This window comes from Culex quinquefasciatus, chromosome 1 (genome assembly GCF_015732765.1).
Source record: "Culex quinquefasciatus strain JHB chromosome 1, VPISU_Cqui_1.0_pri_paternal, whole genome shotgun sequence".
NCBI classification, from domain to species: Eukaryota; Metazoa; Arthropoda; class Insecta; order Diptera; family Culicidae; genus Culex; species Culex quinquefasciatus.
The window spans coordinates 96098210-96122914 of record NC_051861.1 but is presented as its reverse complement, the minus strand read 5'-3'; the positions used below and the strand labels follow the sequence as shown (position 1 = coordinate 96122914).

General features: G+C 38.5%; 2 protein-coding genes across 7 annotated transcripts; one reads left to right on the top strand and one right to left on the bottom strand.

Moving 5' to 3' along the window:
* Positions 1-1815: 1815 nt before the first annotated feature.
* LOC6037955 (SPARC) lies at positions 1816-14918 on the top strand. 5 transcript variants are annotated; one of them, XM_038248402.1, is made up of 4 exons: positions 1816-1935; positions 13493-14113; positions 14181-14531; positions 14592-14918. In XM_038248402.1, the coding sequence occupies exons 2-4, from the start codon at positions 13580-13582 to the stop codon at positions 14670-14672; spliced, it is 966 nt and encodes a 321-aa protein (XP_038104330.1). In that variant the 5' UTR covers positions 1816-1935; positions 13493-13579; the 3' UTR covers positions 14673-14918. The 5 variants fall into 5 exon arrangements, with proteins under 5 accessions (XP_038104330.1, XP_038104332.1, XP_038104333.1 ...); XM_038248404.1 differs by having other exon boundaries at positions 1820-1935; positions 13496-14113; XM_038248405.1 differs by having other exon boundaries at positions 1835-1931.
* A 7103-nt stretch (positions 14919-22021) lies between these two features.
* LOC6037954 (nucleosomal histone kinase 1) lies at positions 22022-24415 on the bottom strand. 2 transcript variants are annotated; one of them, XM_038248620.1, is made up of 3 exons: positions 24304-24415; positions 24012-24234; positions 22022-23895 (listed from the first exon to the last, which is right to left on the bottom strand). In XM_038248620.1, exons 2-3 carry the CDS (start codon positions 24225-24227, stop codon positions 22189-22191), a joined length of 1923 nt encoding a protein of 640 aa, XP_038104548.1. In that variant the 5' UTR covers positions 24228-24234; positions 24304-24415; the 3' UTR covers positions 22022-22188. The 2 variants fall into 2 exon arrangements, with proteins under 2 accessions (XP_038104548.1, XP_038104549.1); XM_038248621.1 differs by having other exon boundaries at positions 24012-24231.
* Between the last annotated feature and the right edge of the window lie 290 nt (positions 24416-24705).

Genomic DNA, 24705 nt, shown 5'->3' with positions numbered 1-24705 from the left:
GATCATAATTTCTATTTTGCGAGACCATTTCTTATCATTTTGGTGGCACACACATCCACACGCAAGATCGGAGGTTAACTGCTTAACGAAAGTCGCCATCAATATCTTTTTACTTGCGCTAACGATTTCAAAGCACTTAAGATATAAAATTGCTTCCAACTACCGCCAACATGTTCTTTTGCACATTAGGTAGTCACTCACTTGAAAAATAATCCCGAAAAATGTAAATAATTAGCAAGGAAGCAAGTCTTCTGACGTTTGAATTTTGAATACCCATTCCAATCGAAGGCTGAAGAAAACCGAGCGAGGTGCGAAGGCAAATAAAGAACAAAGGGTGGCCACCAACACCACCAACATGCTGGTGCAGCGCCTATTGGAGTGAGCAAGTGCTGCAAGGAAACTTTCGCTATAAATGCTACTTTTCGTGAGTGTTCGCTTAAAATTTCATCAATTTTGGCAGCACTAAGCAGAGCGCTGGAAGAAAAAAGAACTAAGCTGAAAATAGGAAAACGGGCGTGGCCCAATGCACTCGTTTGATTAGAATTCATTTTGGAAATATTTTGTTTTAAATGCTTGTAAAAGAAAAAGAATAACTTTTAATAAAAGTGAAAATAAACAGAAATGTTCACAAAAAGTTGCTCTACTCGTTGGTGTACAGTCATTCCACATTTGGAACACCCACAAATTCGGAACACTTTTTTGATGATTTGTCAATAGCATGCCAAATGCAATTTTTCTGGCGACCCTAATATTTTTAGCACTTTTATTTGGACATTCTCTTGCAATTTCACTAGTAAAAGTAGTACTTTTTGAACAAAAAACTTCATTTCAAGACTATTATATTCTGAACAGAAAAACACTGCCTCCAAATTGCCTGTTCCATGATTGTGGGATGTTATTTTGCCTCACACAATTGTGGAACACCTGATATTTTCTCAATAAAATTTATCAAACCAGTCATAAAACATAACATAAGCTTCAGTTTCATTGATTTCTGTGTGTGAAGTCATTATTTTGTAAAAAAAATAATGCACCTGGAGAGAATCAAAGTTTGTTTACATCCGTAAGAAGAAAGTGTTCCGAATTTGTGGATTTCAAGGGTCAAGTTTTTCTTTAAAAAAACTTGATATAAAAGTTAAAATATGCAGCCGATCGATACAGCATTCGAAAGATCGCAAGAAAAACTTTCAAATGAAAGTAAAAGCAAATCATCACGTTCTATTATCGATCTGCTATAATTTTTTTTTTAAATTGGCCGATCTGTTAACTGTTTCGAATATGAGGGATGGCTGTACTTGGTTTTAGAAAGATTCAAGGAACACTCCAGATTATCCAGCATCATTCAAACACGACCGCTTATTAGGCTTAAAATAGGTATATTTCCCCTACTAGAATTCTGATAGCGCAATGTTTCGTCCTCTAAAAACGAAGCAAAAAGGCACACAAACCTTCTCACAAACTCCACACACGAGAGCACTGTTGTCCGCTGTCTTGTTGCGAGTACTGAACTTCCGTTCTACCTATAAGGGAGCGTGCATAAACTACGAGACCTTCAAATTTGTAAAACAAAAATGTGGAACAGCTGTATTGTGAATTATGATCGTCTATATATTTCAAAAATACTTGCCATAATTACAGCGTGATTCAAGGGTATAATGTCTCAACAAAATCTCCCCAATGTACACATGAGATATGGATATGGGTTAGAATCATACCCACGGATCATACAAATGATGCAAAAATGACTAATATTTTGCGCTACTTTCTAAGTTCTGGATTCTTCATCCCAGCTGTACAGCAAAACCGAACGTAATTTTCGGCGCTGATGTCAGTCGGCAACCGACTTCGGTACCGAACGGCAGTTTATTTTCTCTTCTCTCGAGCATCCTCTCTCGGCTTCTACCAAAGATCACATCATCGCGCGCTGGCAAGTAGGTAAGTTAAAGTGTAATAAGTCGTCTACTGCGCGCCGGCATCTGGCTTGCATCTCCCACGCGTAAACTGTAACCGTCCTCCTCCTTTTTGTCCATGCGTTTAAGGCGCGCCTCAGTTTGCATTCGGACGTCGGTTGGTTGAGTTGAGTTTAGTTTTTGCTGGACGCACAAGATTATTTCCTCTTTTTCACTGGAGTAAGTAAAGTGCAAGACGTGCGTTTTTTTTTTTTCGATTGTAAGGAAGAAAAGGGTGTGCTGCACTGGATGTTGTTATTTTTGGAGTTTTTCCCCCTCGATTTATACAAACAATATTGATTTATGGGATTGAGTTTCTTGATTTTTAGGGGTCTTTAGGCAGTTTGTAATGCACGGGAGGAGATGCGGCTTGTTTTATCTGTAAAAGGGTTTTAAACGCAATTTTATTTTATTTTAAAACGCATTCTCAAACGATGATCATTCTACAAGTGCACACACGAAACCCATCGTCTCATCTTGCTCAATGCGAGTTCAGGCAGCAAAAAAAAAAACAAATGATCCTGATAAGAAGTGATGAAACTTTTTTTCTCTCACAAATACGGAAAACAAAATACTTTTCGAACATAATGTTGCCACTTCCAGCGGCTTATCAGTGCAACGAGTGTGTCAGAGTGGTTTTGATTGGCTGGCATTTGTGGTAGACAATTTATTTGTATAGATTTAGAATGTAAAACGACACGCAACTTCTTGATGTGACGATCATCGGCGATAGTGCAAACGACAAAGTTCAAGGAAGTGGTTATCATGTGCGTTGACCGAATTTCTTGAAATCAATTTGTGTTCTGGAAACTGCTCAAATTTTAACTGGATTTTTTTTATACTGAAGTATGTTCTATTTTACTTCAGATCTTCTCAGGCTCGGTGATAATTTATTTATTAGCTATAAAATAATTTTGAACCCATGGAAAGTGAAAAATCAACATTCAAATTTCAGTTTGTAACATGTAGTAAACTCAATCGTTTATGGGTCTGTTCGCCCCAACTGTACACACAAAAAAAAAAATCGAAATCGACTTTTTTCGATCATGCTCAAATTTGGCGGAGCTGTTTATACTATCAAATCATGTAAGAATCTTGAATTTCTATAAAAAATGAACCACCCCTTCTTTTTTGGCACCGCCCCAAAGTTTTGCGATTTTCGCAACCTCTTTTATAAATTGGCCATACAGTCATCCCACATATTCGGAACGGTTTCCTGATCTGCCAATGTTCAAAAAATCATAGCAAATCGATAATTGAACTTAATGATTCGTTTTTACCTTCATTTGAAAGCTTTTCTTGCGATCCTTCGAATGCTGTATCGAACATCTGCAAATTTTAACTTTTATATGAAGTTTTTGAAGAATTACTTTGACCCTTGAAATCCACATATTCGGAACACTTTTTTCTTACGAATGTAAACAAAATTTGGATCTCTCCAGGAGTATATATTTATTACTAAATAATGACTTCTCACACTGAAACCAATGAAACTCAAGCTTAGTGATGTTTTATACATGGTTTGATAACTTTTTGTGTGAAAATATCAGTTAAATTCAGGTGTTCCACAATTGTGGGAGGCACAATAACATCCCACAATTATGAAACATGCCATTTGAGGCAGTGTTTTCCTGCTCTGCACAAAATAGTCTTGGAATGAAGTTTTTTGTTCAAAAAGTACTATTTTTACTAGTGAAATAGCAAGATAATGTCCAAATGAAGGTTCTAAAAATAGTAAGGCCGACAGAAAAGCTACTTTTGGCATGCTATTGACAAATTATCATCAAAGTGTTCCGAATTTGTGGGTGTTCCGAATATGTGGGATGACTGTATCTCGGAAGCAAAAAATGATAGATCAAAACTCAACAGCCTTTTGCCTTTCTTACTAAAGAAAGGTATAGGTTTTACTTTATGGCTGGACGTCATTTTCATCTTCGTAAATAAGACGATACAGCATGAATATTAATCGGAAAAATCGCCAAAAAATCACACTGCATTGATTTTCGACGCTTCGTCGCCAAGTCGTCAAGTTGAGCTTCGAATACTGGCGCGAGAATGCTGGCGCATATATGTTTTGGCTCGACTTATACTCGTTTGTAGTAGCTTGTCTACCGATGTTTCCTTCAACATGTAAGATATCGTAGCTTTTCGGTTTCTATTGCTCTGTCCGTTTTTGCATAACTGTCCAATGTTTATGCAAAAACTTTTGTGAAATAGGAATTTTTCTTTAAAAATTTAATTTAAAGATTTACAATGCAATTATAGTTGATCCTCGGTTTCAACTGCAAAAAAAAGGCTGGTGCGGTTGTTAAAATAGCTATCTCTGACTCTTTCACTTTCGTAGATGCTGAATGGCAAGCTTCTTACTGTGCGGTTAACTTCTGGAGTTTTTTTTTTTTTGAAAGGTCCAATAAACCAAATTTCCAGTTTTTGCTTTTTGTGGTATTGTTCCTCGGTTTTGCTTTGCGCCTGCTTTGTTCGGTTTTTGGGCTCGTACCAAAACTAGAAAACCAGAACCGCGGTGTGCGTCGTCACTGGCGCATGGGAAGCTTGCCATGCTTGCGTTTGTCATAAACGCTTGTTTGATTAAGAATTTGTACGATTAAAAACATTCTTTTGGTGAAAATTGCGTTTTCAGTCTCTTTTGAAAAACACATCATTAATAATACCTCGCCATCATAAGATTTTTTAAATCAGGTCGATGTTATGAATTGAAAGAAGTTATATTCTTTAGTAAGAAAGGCTCTATCTCACCCCTGGTGGGATTAAATCGGGTTTTTTTTATAAAGAAATTGGATCCTGAATGCCATCATCAGATTTCGATTGGATCCAGATTTTGATGCTTTTGCGCAATTGAACACTTTACATGAATTTTTCTCAACATACATGGGATTAAATTTTAAATTAAACCTCATCATCATGTTCCCCAAACGATTTTACCTAAGAATCAATTTTTCAATTGTTGGGCGAGATTTCAATCTCTTAAGATAACTAATCTTCAAGCTTGCAGTTGCAGAATTTACCTTCAACGCGATGCATTTTAAGCGGAAATGTCAACAAAATCGACGGCAACATTTCAAAAGGCATCATGTACATTTTGACACTTTCTGGGTTATTGCATATTCTGAAATAATAATAAGCTACCTCTCCACCAAAAATGAGCAAAAGTTAATTGAGTAAAGTCGGTTTAACAATGATTTTAAATAAAGTAACATAAACTGTTTATAAAGCCCTGTCAACCTGTCAAATAAAAGACTACATAAACCTCGTGACGAAAAAAAAACATCATGAAAAAGACGCCATGTACATTTGCCGACTAAAAGCGAATCATAACAATGGGTGATATAGACGTTGATGATTTCAAAAGAAGTTATGTTTATTTTTCTTAAATATAATGACGGAAATAATGTTTTATTGAATATGGATGATCAAGTATCAATAAAAGCAACGTTTTTCATCGTTTGTTATCATTTTGCTTTTATATTAAAATGAGAATTCCGGGACCGTAGTGTAGGGGTGAGCGTGGTTGCCTCCCACCCAGTCGGCTTAGGTTCGATCCCAGACGGTCCCGGTGGCATTTTTCGAGACGAGATTTGTCTGACCACGCCTTCCGTCGGATGGGGAAGTAAATGTTGGCCCCGGTTTAACCTAAAGGGTTAGGTCGATAGCTCACTCCAGGTGTAGGAATCGTCTCCCTGGGTCCTGCCTCGGTGGATTCGCTGGTAGGCAGTTGGACTCACAATCCAAAGGTCGTCAGTTTGAATCGCGGGGAGGATGGAAGCTAAGGTGTAAAAAGAGGTTTGCAATTGCCTCAACAATCAAGCCTTCGGACACTTAGTTTCGAGTAGGAATCTCGCAGTCGAGAACGCCAAGGCAATGCTGTAGAGCGAATAATTTGATATTTTTTTATTTGATTTTTTTTCTAGATGTTCCATGTTTTTACAGTCACTTATTCAATTTTGTTTTACATTTTTGAAAACAGTGGCAAAGTCACATAAAGCAAGACAATGTTCGAAACCCTAAAATTTTCAAAATTTTAAGAGTTCTGCTTTCCAATGCATTTTTAGGATCAAAAATTGATTCAAACTTGGATTTTGGCGGGATTGCCTCCAAAGGCCGAAATTCAAAGGGCCGAATTTTGTCTTTTGCTCAGAAGGCAGACCTACTCAAAAGGCCGAATGTCTCAAAAGGCAGAATGATTATGAAATTCAGAATTTTGTTCATATTTTCACGATTTTCATTGATTATGGTGTTCTAAGATACAGCAAACTAATCAACTGTGTTCTTTTTTGTAGTTTTAAGCGAAATAAGTACATAATGAGTACGTTCTGTTTATCATTACCGATCATATAGTTACCATGCATACAAGTGAGTAGAGTAGAATGAGTTAAAGCATTCTAAAAGTGTTTGAATCTTGTTGTTTACTGAATTCTAGTGACGATAATCGAAATTTAATCACTTGTTACCAAGTAGGTTATTCAAATAATTACAATAATTTTTTTTTGCGGCAAATAAAAAGAAAATGTTAACACTTAGTTAAATCAATGCTAGAAATGTATGCCTTCATTATTTCGAAACCAATTTTTGTTACAAGCAATTCCATGCCAAATAGGGAATCGGTTGTACCGGACCCTCTCCGATTTCAATGAATCTTTGTAGACATATAAGCCATTTTTGTGTAAATGGAGCTAGTTTCATTCGATAAAGAGTAAGTCTTTCACATATTTTTATATTTCGTAATTTAAATATCGCTGTATCTCAAAGCCGTTGCATCGTATCAAAAAGTTGTCAAACTGACAAACTTGTAGGAAATTTGACGGGCTCTCCGAAAAAATACACTGAAAGAAAAAAAACACGCCACTTTTATAAGATTTTTTTATTTTTAAGTTTAAAAGTCAAACTTGATGGTGAGCCCACGATTTTTCTTCGTTCAAATTTTTTGTAAAAATAATCTAAGGTGTTTCAAAAAGACTCACGAAAAATGCAGGATGGAGCAACTCTACTAAAAAAATACAAAAATCATTTACTGAAACTGGTTTTTTTGGAAAGTGCTCTAAGCGTCAAAATTTTCAAAAACCGAACACGAAAGTCGATTCTCCAAACAATTTTACATAAAAGTCTCCATATTGACCACACAGACTTAATTTTACAGTCTCACCACAGCTAGTTTACTATCCAGGATACTACCATCCACTGAACCACACTGAAAAAATATTTTGTTTTCAGTCATTAGCAATGCAATAAGCTTATATCTGCACATACTTCCAATCGAAATGTATTCAAAGACAATCATATGGGAAATTGGACGAGCTTTCCGGTAAAAAATATTCACGAGACTGTAAAATCAAGTCTGTCATATCGAAATTGTCAAAAACTATCAAAAAACCATTTTTTCTATATTTTTATTTTTTTAACCACTGTAATTTCAGAAAGATTGGACTTAAAATTGTTTGGAGAATTGATTCCCGTGTTCGGTTTTCGAAAATTTTGACGCTTAGAGCACTTTCCAAAAAAAAAACAGTTTCAGTAAATGATTTTTGAATATTTTTTTTCAGGAGATTTGCTCCATCCAGCATTTTTCGTGAGTCTTTTTGTAACATATTAGACTATTTTTACAAAAAAATAGAACGAAAAAAAATCGTGGGTGAGCCAAATTCAAATTTGATTTTAAAACTTAAAAATCAAAAAATCTCATAAAAGTGGCGTGTTTTTCTCTTTCAGTGTATTTTTAAGGAAATCCCGTCAAATTTCCTACAAGTTTGAGAACTTTTTGATACGATGCAACGGCTTTGAGATACATCGATATTTAAATTACGAAATATAAAAATATTGAAAACACTTAAGCCCTTCTTATATGTCAATATCGAGTGCAGTTTGCTCCGTATACTCAAAAATGGCTTACAAAAGCGTAGGATAATATGTCTACAAAGTTTCATTGAAATCTGAGGGTCGAGAAAAAAGTACCTAAAAAATTCCTGTTTTGTGCTGGAATTGCTCTTAGGGGAGAGTGGGGAGACTTGATCCCCTTTTTTGTATCGCACATAACTCTGTCAATTTCTCACAAAACTATAAACTTTTAGCGTGAATTGAATGCTTAAACATTCATCTATGTTTGGCTAATACGGATTTTTCATCAGATGAACTCTTCGAATCATGCCAAGCGTTTTAAAAAAAATATTTTAAACCGGCATTTTCAAAATGTTGGGAGTAATTTGATCCCCCTTTCAACATTTTGAAGAAATCTTAAGCAAAATGTTTCTTATTCATCCAAACTTTTAATTTTCTATAAGATACAGCAATTTCACATTAAACCTGTACGTTTGTGTTCAAAATATATCAAGTTTAGCATGTAAAATATTTAAAAACTTAAAATTTTCTTTTTTAGACAAAAATTGAGCATGTTTACAAAAGCTGGTAAATTTTGTTTACAAAACTTTTGAAAAATGGTTCAAACTGCAGTTAGTTATGTACAACTATACTAAAGGAAACTGTGTACGAAAACCCAGCCAAATTATTTAATCTTGAGGCTGATTACAGTGACTGTAAAAATGCAGGGATCAAGTCTCCCTTAACGCACTTTTTTAAACAATTGATTGTAAAAATAGTATGACGATAAATTTAACGTCAAATGCGTAAGGGTTTTGGAGTTGATATGTTTATCAAACAATTCATGTATAAAAAATATTTTTTTGAATAATTTTTGAGTGTTTTCTATACTTATCAAAACAAAGGAAAAAGATCTCTTTGAAGTTTTTTGCAGCTCGTTTTAGAAAAATGTGTGTAACTCAATCTAAACATTTTTTAATTTTTTCTTTGTTTTCTACAATGAGTTTTAGTCAATTTCGCACAACTTTCTAGAACAAAGCTAATTGTTTTACCCACATGCTGACGAGATACAGGCTTGGGATCAAGTGTCCCCGGGGATCAAGTCTCCCCACTCTCCCCTACATAACTATGGTTTTTAATAATAATAATAGCAAACCGCGCCCGAAAAGCGGAACTACGTTTGGAATGCGTTTCCGCTTTTTTGGGCGCGGTTTGCCTTATGAGATTCGGCCTTTTGAGCATTCGGCCTTTTGGGATTCGGCCTTATTAGGGCATCTCCACCGCAGAGATCTAATTGCGTGGCAAACCTATCGGTTGGATCCCCAGTTTTAGCTTTGCTCCGTAGCTAATACACGTTTTCGCACCGCTGGGAGCTAATTTGGCTACTGAATCAAGCCCACCGCGGGGATCTAATTTATTCATTTTCAAATTCTAGCCGTTTTGTTGATCGAAAACAATAAAACTACATTCTAGCATGATAGAACATGCTTCCAACTGCATTATATGTCCTAATTGTTTGCTTACATCAATAAAATATCATTTTCAAAATTTTAAAAGAGTTCATCCGATTTGCTCCCGACATGTTTGCACCCCAACTTTCGCACCGCGGGTAGCAAAGCTAAAGCTAAATTAGCCTTCGAGTTCATTCAGCGAAGAAAAAGTTCATCGGGGATCCGTCGAGTAGCCAAGATAGGTGCTCGAGAAGTCCCCGAGCTGCCGGTGGCTAATTTTTTCAGCGATTTTTTGAATTATTTGTATTTGTTTTGGTTGAAGATGCATTTATTTTGAATATCAAATTTGAATGAATATTAAAGAAATCAGTGATTTAGTTCAAAACGATTTTATTAAATTGAAAAATTGTGGAATTTATATTTTTTTTGTATTTTTTAAATAGAAAATAATCAACCACATATATTAATATAAGCAAATCATCACCGAAAATTTGAACATGAATGTTCAAAATTTAAAAATAACTAAACTGATTTGACCATTTTTAAATTATGTATAAAATTCAAATATATATCAAGCGAAACAATGTAATTGGACCAATGTGAGTTTGTAAACAGAGGGTGTATTTTGCTCACGTCAGTGAGGAGTAAGAAAAAATACGAATACGTTTATTTTTATTATTTATTTTTTTCATTTCATTGAAAAATACTTTGAATGGTTGTACCGTAAAGGCTGATACGCAGATCCGAGGGAACGCAAAACTCCATATAAAAAAAACGCACAAGAAACGGTCAGGGAAAGGGTCACGAAAAGTTTTTTCATAAGCGGTACGCAGCATAAACCAAACGTGGCGTTTGACGTTTCTTCGCGCGGTGCTTGTTTGCAATATGTTCTGATGAAAAAGAAGAATTGGAATTTTCTTTTTTAATAAACTTGTAATCGATATAATAATATTTAAAATCCCCGCCAAATCTCAAATTGCAAAATTTTGAAATTAAAAGGACAGATATAGTTTTTTGGTCGAAATGGAGTAAAAAAAGAAGTTATCTTTATAGCTGTCGGCCACTATTGCTAGTACCAATCAGCAACCTCTGGATTGTGAGTCCAGTGCGCTGTCCAATTGATCCACACGGACGGGATAGAAATTAAGTTAAATGACGAAAAACCCGAAATTTTAACATTCAAAAATACAATTTTTATCAAAAATAAAAAAAAATCAAAATCAGGAATTTGAAAATTTAAGAATTTAAGAACTTAAGAATTTAAGAATTTAAGAATTTAAGAATTTAAGAATTTAAGAATTTAAGAATTAAAGAATTTAAGAATTTAAGAATTTAAGAATTTAAGAATTTAAGAATTTAAGAATTTAAGAATTTAAGAATTTAAGAATTCAAGAATTTAAGAATTTAAGAATTTAAGAATTTAAGAATTTAAGAATTTAAGAATTTAAGAATTTATAAATTTAAGAATTTAAGAATTTAAGAATTTAAGAATTTAAGAATTTAAGAATTTAAGAATTTAAGAATTTAAGAATTTAAGAATTTAAGAATTTAAGAATTTAAGAATTTAAGAATTTAAGAATTTAAGAATTTAAGAATTTAAGAATTTAAGAATTTAAGAATTTAAGAATTTAAGAATTTAAGAATTTAAGAATTTAAGAATTTAAGAATTTAAGAATTAAAGAATTAAAGAATTTAAGAATTAAAGAATTAAAGAATTAAAGAATTAAAGAATTTAAGAATTTAAGAATTTAAGAATTTAAGAATTTAAGAATTTAACAATTTAACAATTTAAGAATTTAAGTATTTAAGAATTTAAGAATTTAAGAATTTAAGAATTTAAGAATTTAAGAATTTAAGAATTTAAGAATTTAAGAATTTAAGAATTTAAGAATTTAAGAATTTAAGAATTTAAGAATTTAAGAATTTAAGAATTTAAGAATTTAAGAATTTAAGAATTTAAGAATTTAAGAATTTAAGAATTTAAGAATTTAAGAATTTAAGAATTTAAGAATTTAAGAATTTAAGAATTTAAGAATTTAAGAATTTAAGAATTTAAGAATTTAAGAATTTAAGAATTTAAGAATTTAAGAATTTAAGAATTTAAGAATTTAAGAATTTAAGAATTTAAGAATTTAAGAATTTAAGAATTTAAGAATTTAAGAATTTAAGAATTTAAGAATTTAAGAATTTAAGAATTTAAGAATTTAAGAATTTAAGAATTTAAGAATTTAAGAATTTAAGAGTTTAAGAATTTAAGAATTTAAGAATTTAAGTTCAGAATTGGGTACTTAAGCCCTATGTAAATTTTTCTGTACAACGGTAAAAAAACACGGTTAAAACCATTTCTGATCACTTTTTTTTCATATTAATGCATTTTTTTTTTTGACAAGACAACATTTTTTCGATGGTCCCCTTGGAACGAGCTGTCAAGTAGGAGCTTTTCTGTCAAGATGGACCGCGAGGTTAATTTTTCAAAATTGATTTAAAAATCCATTTTAAATTCTCTGTGGTCGTACTCAGAAAAAAAGCTTTATCACTGTAAACAATAATATCAGCAATCTAAGCTTCATTTTAGGACCCAATTGTGCTCGGCTTGCGTGTTTTCAAATCCGTATTGGCTTATTTAAAATGTTTTGCTTGAATTTTGCTTTTTACTCAATACAAATGACTTGTTTCTTGCATGTCCGGCAGTAGATCGACAATGCGTTGATCAAAATTAATCAAACTTAGCCCCAATCTAACCTAAAAAACAAAACTGCTCACCCCAGATTATCAAAAGTTATTTTTCATGCGTAAACTTGCAGCACGGGAGGGAAAATATCTCCAAGCTCGAAGAATTTAAATCGAGAAATCAATCATCACTCCTAATGTAAACATTTACTGACGTGAGCAGGATAAACTCTTTGTTTACAAACTCACATTGGCCCAATTACATTGTTTTGCTTGAAAAAAACCATCCGTCAGACGATTTGCTCCCGATAGATCCCGGAGCTAACCTGAGTTTGTTTAGATTCGGATGAACACGGATGAACTCGAACCTTAATTAGCTCTCGCACAAGTACCGCGGTGGGCTTGACGCTTTGCAACGCAATTAGGTCCCTGCGGTGGAGATGCCCTTAGAATTTTGCCTTTCGGCCTTCCGTAGGAGACCCATTTTGGCGAATTTTCAGATCGAAGCCCGTCTAAGCGCGGGGTTGGATTGTAGAGGGTTAAAATTAAAGGATAACGCACCCAAAGCGCAGCAACACGTGTTCCATCTTTAGCACCCAAATCCATCAATCATCAAGGTTAAGCAAATATACAAAAGCGTGTCTTACGTTCTGTCTCCAATGGTGGCACTGGTGCAAGCCCGACGACTGGAGCAAACGATCATCGTCAGTGAAACTATTAATAAATCAAACTGCGTTGTAAAATGTACACACATTTCGCAAGCTTTCAAGAGTGGTATGTTTACTCAAAACAAAACAAAATTCTACATGTACGCGCATATGGGTCTACTGAAACCGTTTCCGAGATGACGTGGCTTTAAAAGACACAGGCGCGTAATGTGTGTGTTTTTTTTCGGGACATACAAAAGTCATGAAATTGGATACGTTCAGCTCCAAGGTGTCGGTCGATGCAGCTTCCTGTGGCATCAATTTTCTCATTTTTTCAAAGTTTGGGCTGGAAAAATGTGCATCCAGCTGCGCTTCCGCGTTGATGCCTTTTTTTATTTAATTGCACAATGTGTAACGAACCTCAATGGTCCACAGTCCATGCACAGAACATAAACTGAAAGCCAACGATGACCACATTCTCAATAGGGTTTAATTGAAAGTGAGTGCAGCGATAGTATTAAGTACACGCCCCACTTTGAAGAATTTAGCAAGTGCAAAAGATTTCAGCGGAAGTTATTTTCTTGACGAAATTTAGATTTTTTAAAAATAATTTTGCGAAACGCAAATAATTACCAAAACATTCAAGTTGCACCCATTATTGCACTAATTAAAAAATGTTCAAAAGCATAAACGACCTCACAGTGTGTTCCATTATTTATACGAGTCGCGTAAGAACGGGGACAGGATGCTCGTGATAAATATTAAGCGCGCAAATGAAAACACACACTCGCTTGATATCTTGACCAGACTGCTCGCCTCATCGCCACGAATGCCACCCACTTGCAGTTGCTTCCACAATTCATTTAGTTCTCGCTCTCCTCTATCTGCGCGAATCAATCTGGTACAGTCATTAACTGTGTGTGTGTGTGTTTGCTTTCCCTTCCATCAGTAGATCGTCGTAACATCTCAAATCAGATCGAGTGTGAGCACCGACCAGGCCAGGCAGCATCGTTTCCAAGACCCAAGACCCGTAATCATGAGGCGATTCGCCTTGTTGGCCTTCCTGCTGGCCACGTGCCTGCTGGTGGTGACCGCCGCCATCGACGGCGAAGAGGACGACCCGTTGGACGACAGTGCCGCCGAGGACTTTGACGAAGACGACGAGAATCTGCTGCGCCAGATCGAGGACCAGCACGTCCAGCGGGAGTTCGAAAAGGAGGACCAGCTGGCGCGGGAGCTTGCGGCCAAGATCGCCGCCGAGCACTACAACTTCCCCGAGGACATCGAGAACGCACCGCGGCTCGTCGACCCGTGCAAGGGCATTCGCTGTGGGGCTGGCCGGATCTGCCAGGCGGACGGGGGAACCGACGCCAAGTGCGTGTGCATTCCCGAGTGCCCCGAGGAGATGGACTCCAGACGGAAGGTGTGCACCAACCTGAACGAAACGTGGGACTCGGCGTGCGAGGTGCACCGTCAGCGGTGCATGTGCAACACCGGAGATGCGCGGTGTCGCGGCGAGGAGGTCAAGCACGTCCACATCGATTACTACGGCCAGTGCCGCGACATGCCGGTCAGTATCTATTGTCTGCTTACAGCTTAAACCTAGCTAACTCATCGTCCCATCACCCCGTCCACAGGACTGCTCCGAGAACGACCTGATGGACTTTCCGCGCCGGATGCGCGACTGGCTGTTCAACGTGATGCGCGATCTGGCGGCGCGCAACGAGCTGCCCGAGGCGTACATGGAGCTGGAGCACGAAGCGGAGAACAACATGACCAAGCGGTGGACCAACGCGGCCATCTGGAAGTGGTGCACCCTGGACGGGCACCCGAACGACAACTCCGTGTCGCGCCACGAGCTGTTCCCGATCCGCGCCCCGCTGATGGCCCTCGAGCACTGCATCGCGCCGTTCCTGGAGAGCTGCGACCCGAACAACGACCACAGGATCTCGCTGCAGGAGTGGGGCAACTGTCTGGAGCTGGAGGAGGTACGGTGGAAATAGGTTTAAGATTAAATTGCATTACTAAAACTATTTTAAATATTCCAGGACGACCTGACCGCGCGTTGCGCCAAAATCAACAAGGAAGACGAGATGGAGAAAATTGAGCTGGAACTGGGAGAAGCTTAAATTCGTAGAGTAATCAGAAAATTCGCTCTGCATCTTTCGTTTTTGTAAGCTAACAAGTAATTTTAATTACACAGCATGTGTACAATCGAGGATGTCCCTTTTTGGTTTTAAGTACAGTTGACGCGAATTTGAGAATGTAAAAATTCTAAAACAAATCTACCTAGTAAGAAGTGTAAAATAACAACAAAGCATTCGGTATTCTTTTTTAAACTCAATAAATGAGCAATTCTCTACCAAAACCGGAAATGGATTTTATTTGTATTTTTTGATTTGTCTCAAACTTTGTGGGGCCATCCCTATGACCAAAGAAGCTTTTTTGTGTAATTGGTTCACCCATACTGCCGTTCTACGCATAATTGCCCATGTTCAAAAAAGTGCAACTGAGAAAAACGCGATTGAAATTTTTCGACCGATTTCTGTGTTTCTACGCATAATTGTCCCGTGGTTTCCTATTCGCCCTATGTGTCCCTAATCACCCCAGTTAGCAGTTTATCATCCTTATTTGTGATTCTCATGCTATACACCAGGTAAACAAGACATAATACTTAGTAAAACTTATGATTCCGTGTAAGAAAATACTTGGTGGGACAATTATGCGTAGAACTTTAACGATGGGACAAACAGACTTGGTGTTGTTTTTAATGAGTTTGCGAACAAAGTACCAGATTTTATGTGTTTTTCTTAAAGTACACATCAAACTAAACTCAAAAATGTCATAAAGTCAAAATCATCCAAAACTGATATGGGACAATTATGCGTAAAACGGCAGCATAGTCCATGTAAACACATGGAACATTCGTAAAATTTTGCGATCCATTCAAAAAAAATATTTTGAAAAAAATTAAATCAAAACTAGCATTTTAAATGGGCGTAATATTAAATGTTTCGCCCTTTTAAAATGTTAGTCTAGATTTAAAAATTTCTACAATTTTTTTTTCTAAAAGATCGGAAAATCTCACGAATGTTTTATATTTTAACATTGAAAATCGGACCATTAGATCGAAGTAATCTGGGAGCGTGAACAGACGTATATTTTTTTTCCGCTGTCATATTTTTGGAATTTGATTTTTTTTAAAACGTTCGATTTCAATTTTCAAACCGGAGTTTCTGTACAATTTTAATGGTGGTAGCGGTTGAGGTAGTGTCAGTGGAATATCAAAACCCAGAATTCAACTTTTCGTTGGCTTGATGCTCTTCACAAATAAGAAGGCAGGATCAGCAACAGAAGTCTTAGAAGAATTACGATTCAAGTGGCATTTGATGATAAGTCCAAACCCTGCTGGAGCTGTTGAATCTTGACTTGGTGAGATCCATCCATTTTATCTATCATTATTTGATAGATGATTTTATTCTCTTATTTTATATAATATTCTATTGATCAAATGATATATCCATATTATCCCATTCCCACCTGCCTTTTCTCCTATCCACATTTCCTCCCCCTCCCCTCCCCCTCCTGCACCTAAATATTATTATCTGCCAAATTTACACTTACACGCCACACCACAACTGTTTCGGAGCGTTTGGTACGGTATATCCACGCATCCTTCCTCCCCTGATGATTCTATGAAATGTGATCCGTTCACAGAATCTGTCTCTGCGGTTAATGCAACGCAGTAGGCCTGGCCGCTTTAATTTTTGCTATACATTTTCGGGGTTACTCGGATGTACTGTAATCATTAATATTGACAAGAAAGTGTGGAATTCCACTTCCCAGCGAGAGAATCGCCCAGAACGGCGACTCCTTTGAACCGAGCCTCTTGCGCTCGCGACACTGACAGATGCTGAATGACGCGCTCTGCGTAGCTGTCATTCTGCCGATGAGGATTGTCGGTATAACCATAATGCCGACAAGCACGCTATCGAGAAATTAAAAGTGAGAGTGTGTGCGTGCAACATGGAGTTAAACTTTTTGAAAAGCCTTGGTAAGCTTCACAGCAACTGCACAGAAAGTTTAACTCCATGTTGCGATTTGACAGCTCGATAGCGTGTAGCCTAGAGACCCTAAATAGATAGACTTGCCAAACAAGTTGCATCCAAGATATGCCTACCACACATCCTCCCTCTACTCAAAAAAAAATGAAGAAAATACCCTCAAATAAAAATACGCGCCAAATATCCAACAAGCTTGAATTTAGGTTGAAATTGAAAGCATCCCGCATAATCAAAAACCATCGGGGGAATAGTCCAAACTATATTACTACTAAAAGAGATGTAGTTACCACATACTTAACCATTATCATATAGTTACGGCACTATACAAAACCATAACGAAACTGATCGTCAAATGATGACGTTTTTATTGAAGTAAATCTAATGATTCTAACTATTTTTGAACTATTTGGGGTACAATAACCTTACACTAAACAGTTCGGATTGTTTAGACAACGTGACTCAACGAAAAAATGTACAAATAGTTCAAACAACCCGCATAATCAAAAACCATCGGGGGAATAGTCCAAACTATATTACTACTAAAAGAGATGTAGTTACCACATACTTAACCATTATCATATAGTTACGGCACTATACAAAACCATAACGAAACTGATCGTCAAATGATGACGTTTTTATTGAAGTAAATCTAATGATTCTAACTATTTTTGAACTATTTGGGGTACAATAACCTTACACTAAACAGTTCGGATTGTTTAGACAACGTGACTCAACGAAAAAATGTACAAATAGTTCAAACAATTTATCAACTTTATTGAGAACAATATAGCAAAATTCCACAGATTTTAGATTTTTATAGTCAGAACCTGTAAGAACTAAAAACCTACTATAAATGCTGTAGTAGAACACAATTGATGGCGGCCACATTTTTTTCGATAAGTTTGTATAATCCAAATAATTTGTCAACTTACATGAAGTAAAATTACTATACACCATAAGTACAATTACAGTTTGTTATATAATCCAACTATATGTTAAACGATTGGTACAAAAATTTCAACTTTTATCAAGTAAATTGATCACAGTCGATTCCTCTGGATGATAGAGAACCTTCAACACCCCCACTTCTCCTCAGATTATCAGAAAATTCCCAAAAGAAGAAAAATGTTACGAGGGCTCATGAAATTGACTTTCACTATTCCAGAAAAAGTAGGCATGCTGTTCTTACCATACACCAAAAATATGTGTACTACATGGTGGACTATTACTGTTCACTATAAAATGAGTCAATTGTTTGGACTACTTGGACTTATCGAAAATACTTGCCCCCGAGCTTGCTCCTTCTAACACAACATGTCACCAAAACCACTGAAAAACCACCAACAGATATAGATCAATCGGATAAGGCGGCAGCAGTTCGGCAGCAACGTAAATAACATCACATATAATGGCGGTAAACATTCACCAACTATCGATAGAACTTAAAAATCAAATTTGATTATATCCGAAGTAGTTATCACAACAATTGTAGGGTTCATTTTTGCGGTCTTTTTTAAAGTGTCGGCAAAGTAGTGTCGGTAAAGTAGTTTTTCAGAAACTATATAGGGAATAGTCAATTTTTGGGCAATGACTATTTGACGTAAAATCCAAGTTTATAAAAATATTTACATATGTATGAAAACCTCATATAGTTTTCTGCCTAACAACTAATTTCTCATATAGTAAAATCGACCAAAACTATTTTGGGAATGGAATTAATGGTTTGATATATCGTACATATATAGTTGGGTTACAATTTAATGAATAGTAGAGACCATTTGATAAATAGTTGAGTAACTATTTGTCATAAAGTAGTTATATAGTTCATGACTATGCGGGATTCTTACACTAGCACTGGACTTGCACAAAGGTAATGGAAAATAACACTTGTCTCTCACGGTTTCTCTCTTCGCTGCCTTCTGCCGCTTCTTTATACGGGGGAGACAACTCCTACAACTTGAATGACTTATCGGCCGGGACCGACCCCATCCGATGGAAGGCTGGAGCAGATGGGAATCGAACCCATGATCATCTGCTTGCACAGCGAAAAGCATAACCATTCGACCACGTTAGTAAAATTAAAATCAAATGTTGGATATTAAATAGAAGAATCAGTGAAGAATTGGGAATCAGTAGAGCAAAATAAAAAATAGGAGATAGGTGGTAGCTGAGAATGAAGAGAAGAGAAACCCCGTTGTGCGATGTTTCAGGTACATCCACAGCAGTTGACTCAACATACTGCGAATCAAAACAATACCGTCTACAATCACAAATTACTTCCCTTTCCCACATTGTCGCGCCCCTTTCTTTTAGCCGTCTCGACTCTGACCCGCGGTGGTCAAAGGTTTACGATCCGTTTCACAGGCCACCAGCTAGGTCATCATGAAAACCAAGCCAACGTGGAGGTAAGAAAATAGGACACTCGCAAGGAACCAGAGCTATACTGTTCTGATCAAGATAATTCGGATGATCTAACAGAACTACGGATGTAGTTAGTTACGCTCCTTCCAGGATGTTCCTTACGTGGACGTCAACCGAAGAGCACGCAACAAGGTCAGTGCCATTGCATGCTCTTAGGTATCAATCCTTGGCCTGCTAATACCTACAACTTTGCCGAAGACACCAAATTGATCAGAAAATTCACTCAAAAGTTACAACTGTTTGAATATTTACGTACCATTTTTGTATGGACAGCTGCCAAAATTGTATGGAGACTTGTATGGTCCATTTCCGGTTTTGGTAGAGAGGTGCTCAGGTGCAGAAACTGCAATTGTCCACGATTAAGATTTAAAAATAACTCTAGCCTCCTTAGTATGCATATAGAAGCACCATAAAATCTGCAACATTTACTGATTTTTTTTTTTGTGAATAACACTGACCTACAAAAAGTGACAAAATTGACTGCGCAGGCTTAACCCGAGGGGGAGCAGTGGGGTCCCCAGAATCACGTACATTTTCGAATTTTTCAAATATAGTTTGTCTGGGCCGAATGATTTTTCTCCAAAGTTTGTATTGATAATTCGTGCGGTTCGTCGCTCTAGCATACAACTCTAAAATTGCATGCAAAATGTAAGAGAATTCTCAATTAATTGTCTATGTGTTTAGTCAATTCACTGATAAACGCAAAACAATATCAAAAAGTATAACCTTTCAACACAAGTGCTGAAAAGTTCAACTTTTCAGCACCCATTCCAGTGCTGTTCTCTACCAAACCCGGAAATGGATTTTATTTGTATTTTTCGATTTGGCTCAAGCTTTGCGGACCATTTTGTGTCATTGGTTCACCCGTACCCAGTCAGGACGTTCTAGCAGGATTCTAGCAGAGTTCTTACAGAGTTGGATATTCTTACAGCATTCTAGCATAAATGTTCTACCGTTCTAGCAGGATTCTGACAGAACCAGCTCTGCTAGAATATTCCGTGACTGGGTACAACAAAAAAATAAAAATCGAAAAATGAAAAAAAATAATTAAAAAGTTCAAATTAAAAAAAATAGAAATTTAAAAATAAATTCCAGAAAAAAATAAAAAAAAATATTTCTTTTGAAATTTGCTGTGCGCATTTTTTTCAAGTTTTCGGGAGACAAATAACTGCGTCAGAAGTGGGAGAAGTTTTTCGAAGTCGGTATAGACAAAATGTAAGCAAGGGCTCTCGGAAGTACAGTGCACATTTTGAGACAAATTAAATAAAATATTTAAAAAATTAAAATATTAAAACATTCAAATCTCGTAAAAATACGAGATTGAAATAATTTATGAAAATGACAAAAAATAAATTGAAAAATAAAAATCTAGGCTTTTTTGGAAATGTCCTATAATCAAATTTAAACATTTAGTGTATTCCGCTTATTCCGATGGAGGTGTGAGAGGGACATACTCAATGTTTGCATCTGTTTACAGGGCCTAATTAAAGGAAGGCTAAAAATCAATAAATAAGTTAAAAATACTCTTTTTTTAATTAGAACGAAAAAAAACAAAATTTAAAAAGTCTTCTAAATCTTCAACAAATTTAAACAGAAATTTTACCAATTTGATAAAATATAATATTAAATTTTAGATTTTTTATTTGCTTAGGTTTAAAATTTGGATACTTTTTGATTTTTTTTTAATTTGAGATTTTTGAACTTCAGTTTTTTTGAATTTTTGTTCATGTTTGCTCCCACCCAGTCACGAAATATTCTAGCAGAGCTGGTTCTGTCAGAATCCTGCTAGAACGATGGAACATTTCTGCTAGAATGCTCTAAGAATATCCAGCTCTCTAAGAATTTTGCTAGAATCTTGCTAGAAAGTCGTGACTGGGCGGCTTGCCGGTACTTGTGGGGTATCAGAAAATGAGTACCCGACAGGTAGGTACCTACCAACACATATTTTTCTTCTACAGATGAACTTGAGATCAAATTTGGTACCTGCTTTGCCACGCGCGGTGGGAGACTCGGGGGCAAATTTTGTGGGAATCAAATCGGGTAGCAAATTGTTGAACTTTCGACATTTTCGATAAATTAAATTCTTTGAAATTTTCAATAGGATTAAAAAGTTTTATAAATTTTTGACATTTCAATTCAATTCAATTCGGTTTTATTGGTGAATAATCAAGATACAATAAGTTCTTTTGAGGTACATAACAGAGTTTTGGAGTTCCTTACAGCTGTGTGTTACATCATAATCCATTTTGGAACAGTTATTGCTTGTAAATAAAGGTGTCACCAAGAGTAAGAAAAAAATAAAAAAAAACTTACTAAAATTGCAAGGGAAAGGGGATAGAAATAGAAAAAGCTTAAAACTAGATCACAGTTTTTATCCTTTATAGATGTGCTTGATCATCAGCTCCCCAAGGGCCAGGAATTGCTCCGCCTTGTTACGGCAGGTCCGAAACCGCGTCATCATCTCCTGCGAGAGCAAAGAACTCTGGCAGGGTAAAGAGATCTTCTCCGGTAACTTCTTGCTGGGCCGTATTGCCACTGCCGGCAGCGACCACGCTGGCGAACGATCGCCCCCATCCAGGACGGAACGCTGAGTTGTCCGCTGGAACCGTACGATAACCGGCACGGTTTCGCTCGTACTTCGCTGAGGAGGGTGGGACGCTTTCTTCTTCCTCTTTTCCTGCTCCTCGAGGTAGATTTTCCGTGCGCTGCATCCACGGTAGTTGCTGGTATGGTTACCTCCGCAGTTGGCGCACTTGATGCGCGCCTTCGTTTGCTCTGCCTTGTCCCCCAAGTCCGCTTTGCACGGCAATTTTCAATAGTATGCTTAGTTAAACTTACATTAAGCTACAAAACAAAATGGAACGAGCTAAATAAGGCAAACAGTTCCCGAGAATATGTTGATGCTCTGCTTAGTAGTGTAGGTCCAAAATAGGCAGGACTTTTTTTTTGCGCAGGGCTGTGATATCCACTCCCGTTGGGCTAAATAAATTTTCACATCTGAATCAAACGAACGCGGCAAGTTCGATTTATTATCTCCAACTGATACTGGTTAGTCCACCATCAACACATGACACTGAAATTTGGATTTAAAAAAATCAACAGCAAATGGAACCTTACAATAAAACATACAAAATGAAAGGGTGGAAAGAAACAAAATGCCTTACGCCCGGGCCTTCTTGCCCTTGTACTCTCCGGCCCGCACCGGCTTCGTTCCGTTGCTCCGGCCAGCCTGCCGAACCGACCGCGACGCCAGGTAGCGCGGCTCCGGCGTATTCGGGTCGCTGTTCGGCACCGTGTCGTCATCCGGCTGGACCGATCCCTCGGTCGTGTTGAGCGAGATGACGCTAATGTTCTCGCTGCCGGCGGTCGTGTCCGCGCTGTGGGTGTTGCTTTGGGTGGTCATGTTGGCGGTGTTGTTTCGGCGAGCCCGCTTGGGGGCGACTGGGGTGAAGGAGTGGGGAGGGGGTTTGCGGGCTCGCGACCGGGTCGGTTGGACCGGAGCGGGTGGCGAGGGGGATTTGCGGTTGCGGGCGACGGGGTTGAGCAGCGAGTTGGTGACGCGACGCGGGGTTGTGTTGATGGGGGCGACGGGGGACTCGGGGACGGGTGAGTCGGCAGGTTCTGGGGCGGCCTGTGGTGCCTTCTTCTTGCGGCGCACGTTGACGATCACGTCCGCGTCGATGCTGACGTCCAGCTCGAAGTTGAACGCGTACGTGGTCTTGATTTTGGCGTTCACGCTGGCGCTCTTGCCTAGGCGGATGGAACCGGCCTCCTGCATCGAAGGGAGTTTGGAGGAGACCACCTCGGACGAGGGCGTGGACGTTTTGGTGCCGTTGAGGGCAGGTTCGGACAAGTCGGGCGTTTCGACGCGCGGTCGGCGCTGAGACGAACGGGCTGGTGTTGTCGGCTTTTGTCTTGCGGCCGGTTCCTGGGAGGTCGTGTCCGGTGAAGTTTGGATGACCTTGGGAGCTCTGTTGCGGGGTTTGGCCATTGGACCGGACGACTCGGTTGAGTCTGGCTCAACCGCCCTCTTCTTGGAGGTTTCACCGGCCTTCTTCGGCTCAAATTCTAGATCGCCACTGTTGGGCTTGCCCAACTCCTTCAGTCCCGACTCGAACATCTTCCTGCACTTTTGATAGTCCGGTTTGTCGTTAAATTTAAGACCCGCAACGTATTTCGCGTAATCCTGTATCGGTTTTGGAATGTCTTTCTTGAAGCAGTACTTCATAAACCCGCCAACGTCCTTCATGTGCTTCTCCTTCGAGTCCTGCACCTTGACCGGGGTTGTCAACAGCTTCTCCGCCTCCCAGGGAAGCGTCGCCCCCGACCAGTGCACCAGATTGTACGCCAGCACCTCCATGTCGCCCCGCATCGTTGGCACGCCCTGATGGGCATCTCTCGAGGTGTACTCGATCGTTCCGTTGTGCATTTTCTTCGGGTCCGGCTTGAAGTCCTTGTTCGTGTAGTGACTCGCCAGGCCAAAGTCCACCAAGTACAGCTGCTGCTTGCTGGCCGTCTTTCCGAATCCCAGCAATATGTTCGCCGCCTTCAAATCCGCATGAACGTACGAGCACTCGTGAATATACTCCAGTACGTCCACCATTTGCAGCGCAATCCGGTACACCGTGTGCTGTGGGAACCGCTTCTCGTTCTTCAGGAAGATTCCCCACAGATCCATACTGTAGCGGGGCATCACCAGAAAGCGATGCTTCAGGTTCTGCAGCTCGTGCGATCCGTTGCCCACAAAGTGCGGCATGCCCAGATGTTTAAGGCCGCGCGCCTTCCGAAACTTTTCAATCTCGTCCTGCTTGGCGTTACGCATGTAAAAGTGCATCTCCACAAAAAGGGGCCCGTTGCCGTGAGGTTCCTGAAAAAAAAATCAAAATATATTCCATCTGATTGTCTGTGCCAAACATAACCTCCCTCCCAACGCATCCCAGACCAAACAACAACAGCCCACAAATTCCGACGCGCTCCACTTACAATCTTCACCACGTACGGATAGTCGTCGGTGCGCTTCGTGCCGGAACTGGCCTCGCACGCGCAGTAAATCTCCCCGAAGCCGCCGCTACCGATCGACGGGCCCACCTTCCACTGGCGCTTGGCCATATCGGTGAGGAGCGTCCCAAGTGGGACCGGCGCCGGCATCTGGTACCCGTTGGCGGCCTTCTTCCGACCGCCGGCGTTTTTCGGTGGCATCTTTCTGCTGGTGGACAATACAACCAAAATCTTTTTAATCGAAAAACTTTTAACGCAAGCTGCGGCTTGCCCTTACCAATCTCTGGATCTTTAGCAAATAATCAGGACAAAACACGAAAAAACTGCGAGACCAAAACCAAGCGCTGGGGCCCTTTTTCACTTTTTCAACAGTTTTTGTTTGATTTTGACAGCGGAGACAGCATTGAGCAGGGCTGCCAGTTGTGTTGATTTGTGCTGATGGAAAAAGAGCGCGCCAAATTGAAACGAGCTTTTTAGCACAAAAGCTTTTTGCATGCACGCAAAATTCAGATAACACAGATCTGTTTAAAAGTCGACACAGGTCGCCAATGACCGGGAATACACATAATCAGTGTAGAGGTTTTGTACGCAGAATAGAGTAATCCACGTGCGTATGTATTGCGTGCCAGCTAAACTAAATGGTTTGCCAGTGTGCGTACGCGAAACGTCATCAAGCTCT

What these genes read in the sequence shown, in the direction of transcription:
- LOC6037955 (XM_038248402.1), top strand. Translation starts at nt 13,580, where the DNA reads ATGAGGCGATTCGCCTTGTTGGCCTTCCTGCTGGCCACGTGCCTGCTG. An exon ending in GCCAGTGCCGCGACATGCCG is followed by an intron (nt 14,114 to 14,180) that starts GTCAGTATCTAT and finishes CCCCGTCCACAG; the next exon opens with GACTGCTCCGAGAACGACCT. An exon ending in ACTGTCTGGAGCTGGAGGAG is followed by an intron (nt 14,532 to 14,591) that starts GTACGGTGGAAA and finishes TAAATATTCCAG; the next exon opens with GACGACCTGACCGCGCGTTG.
- LOC6037954 (XM_038248620.1), bottom strand. Translation starts at nt 24,227, where the DNA reads ATGCCACCGAAAAACGCCGGCGGTCGGAAGAAGGCCGCCAACGGGTAC. An exon ending in ATCCGTACGTGGTGAAGATT is followed by an intron (nt 23,896 to 24,011) that starts GTAAGTGGAGCG and finishes TTTTTTTTTCAG; the next exon opens with GAACCTCACGGCAACGGGCC.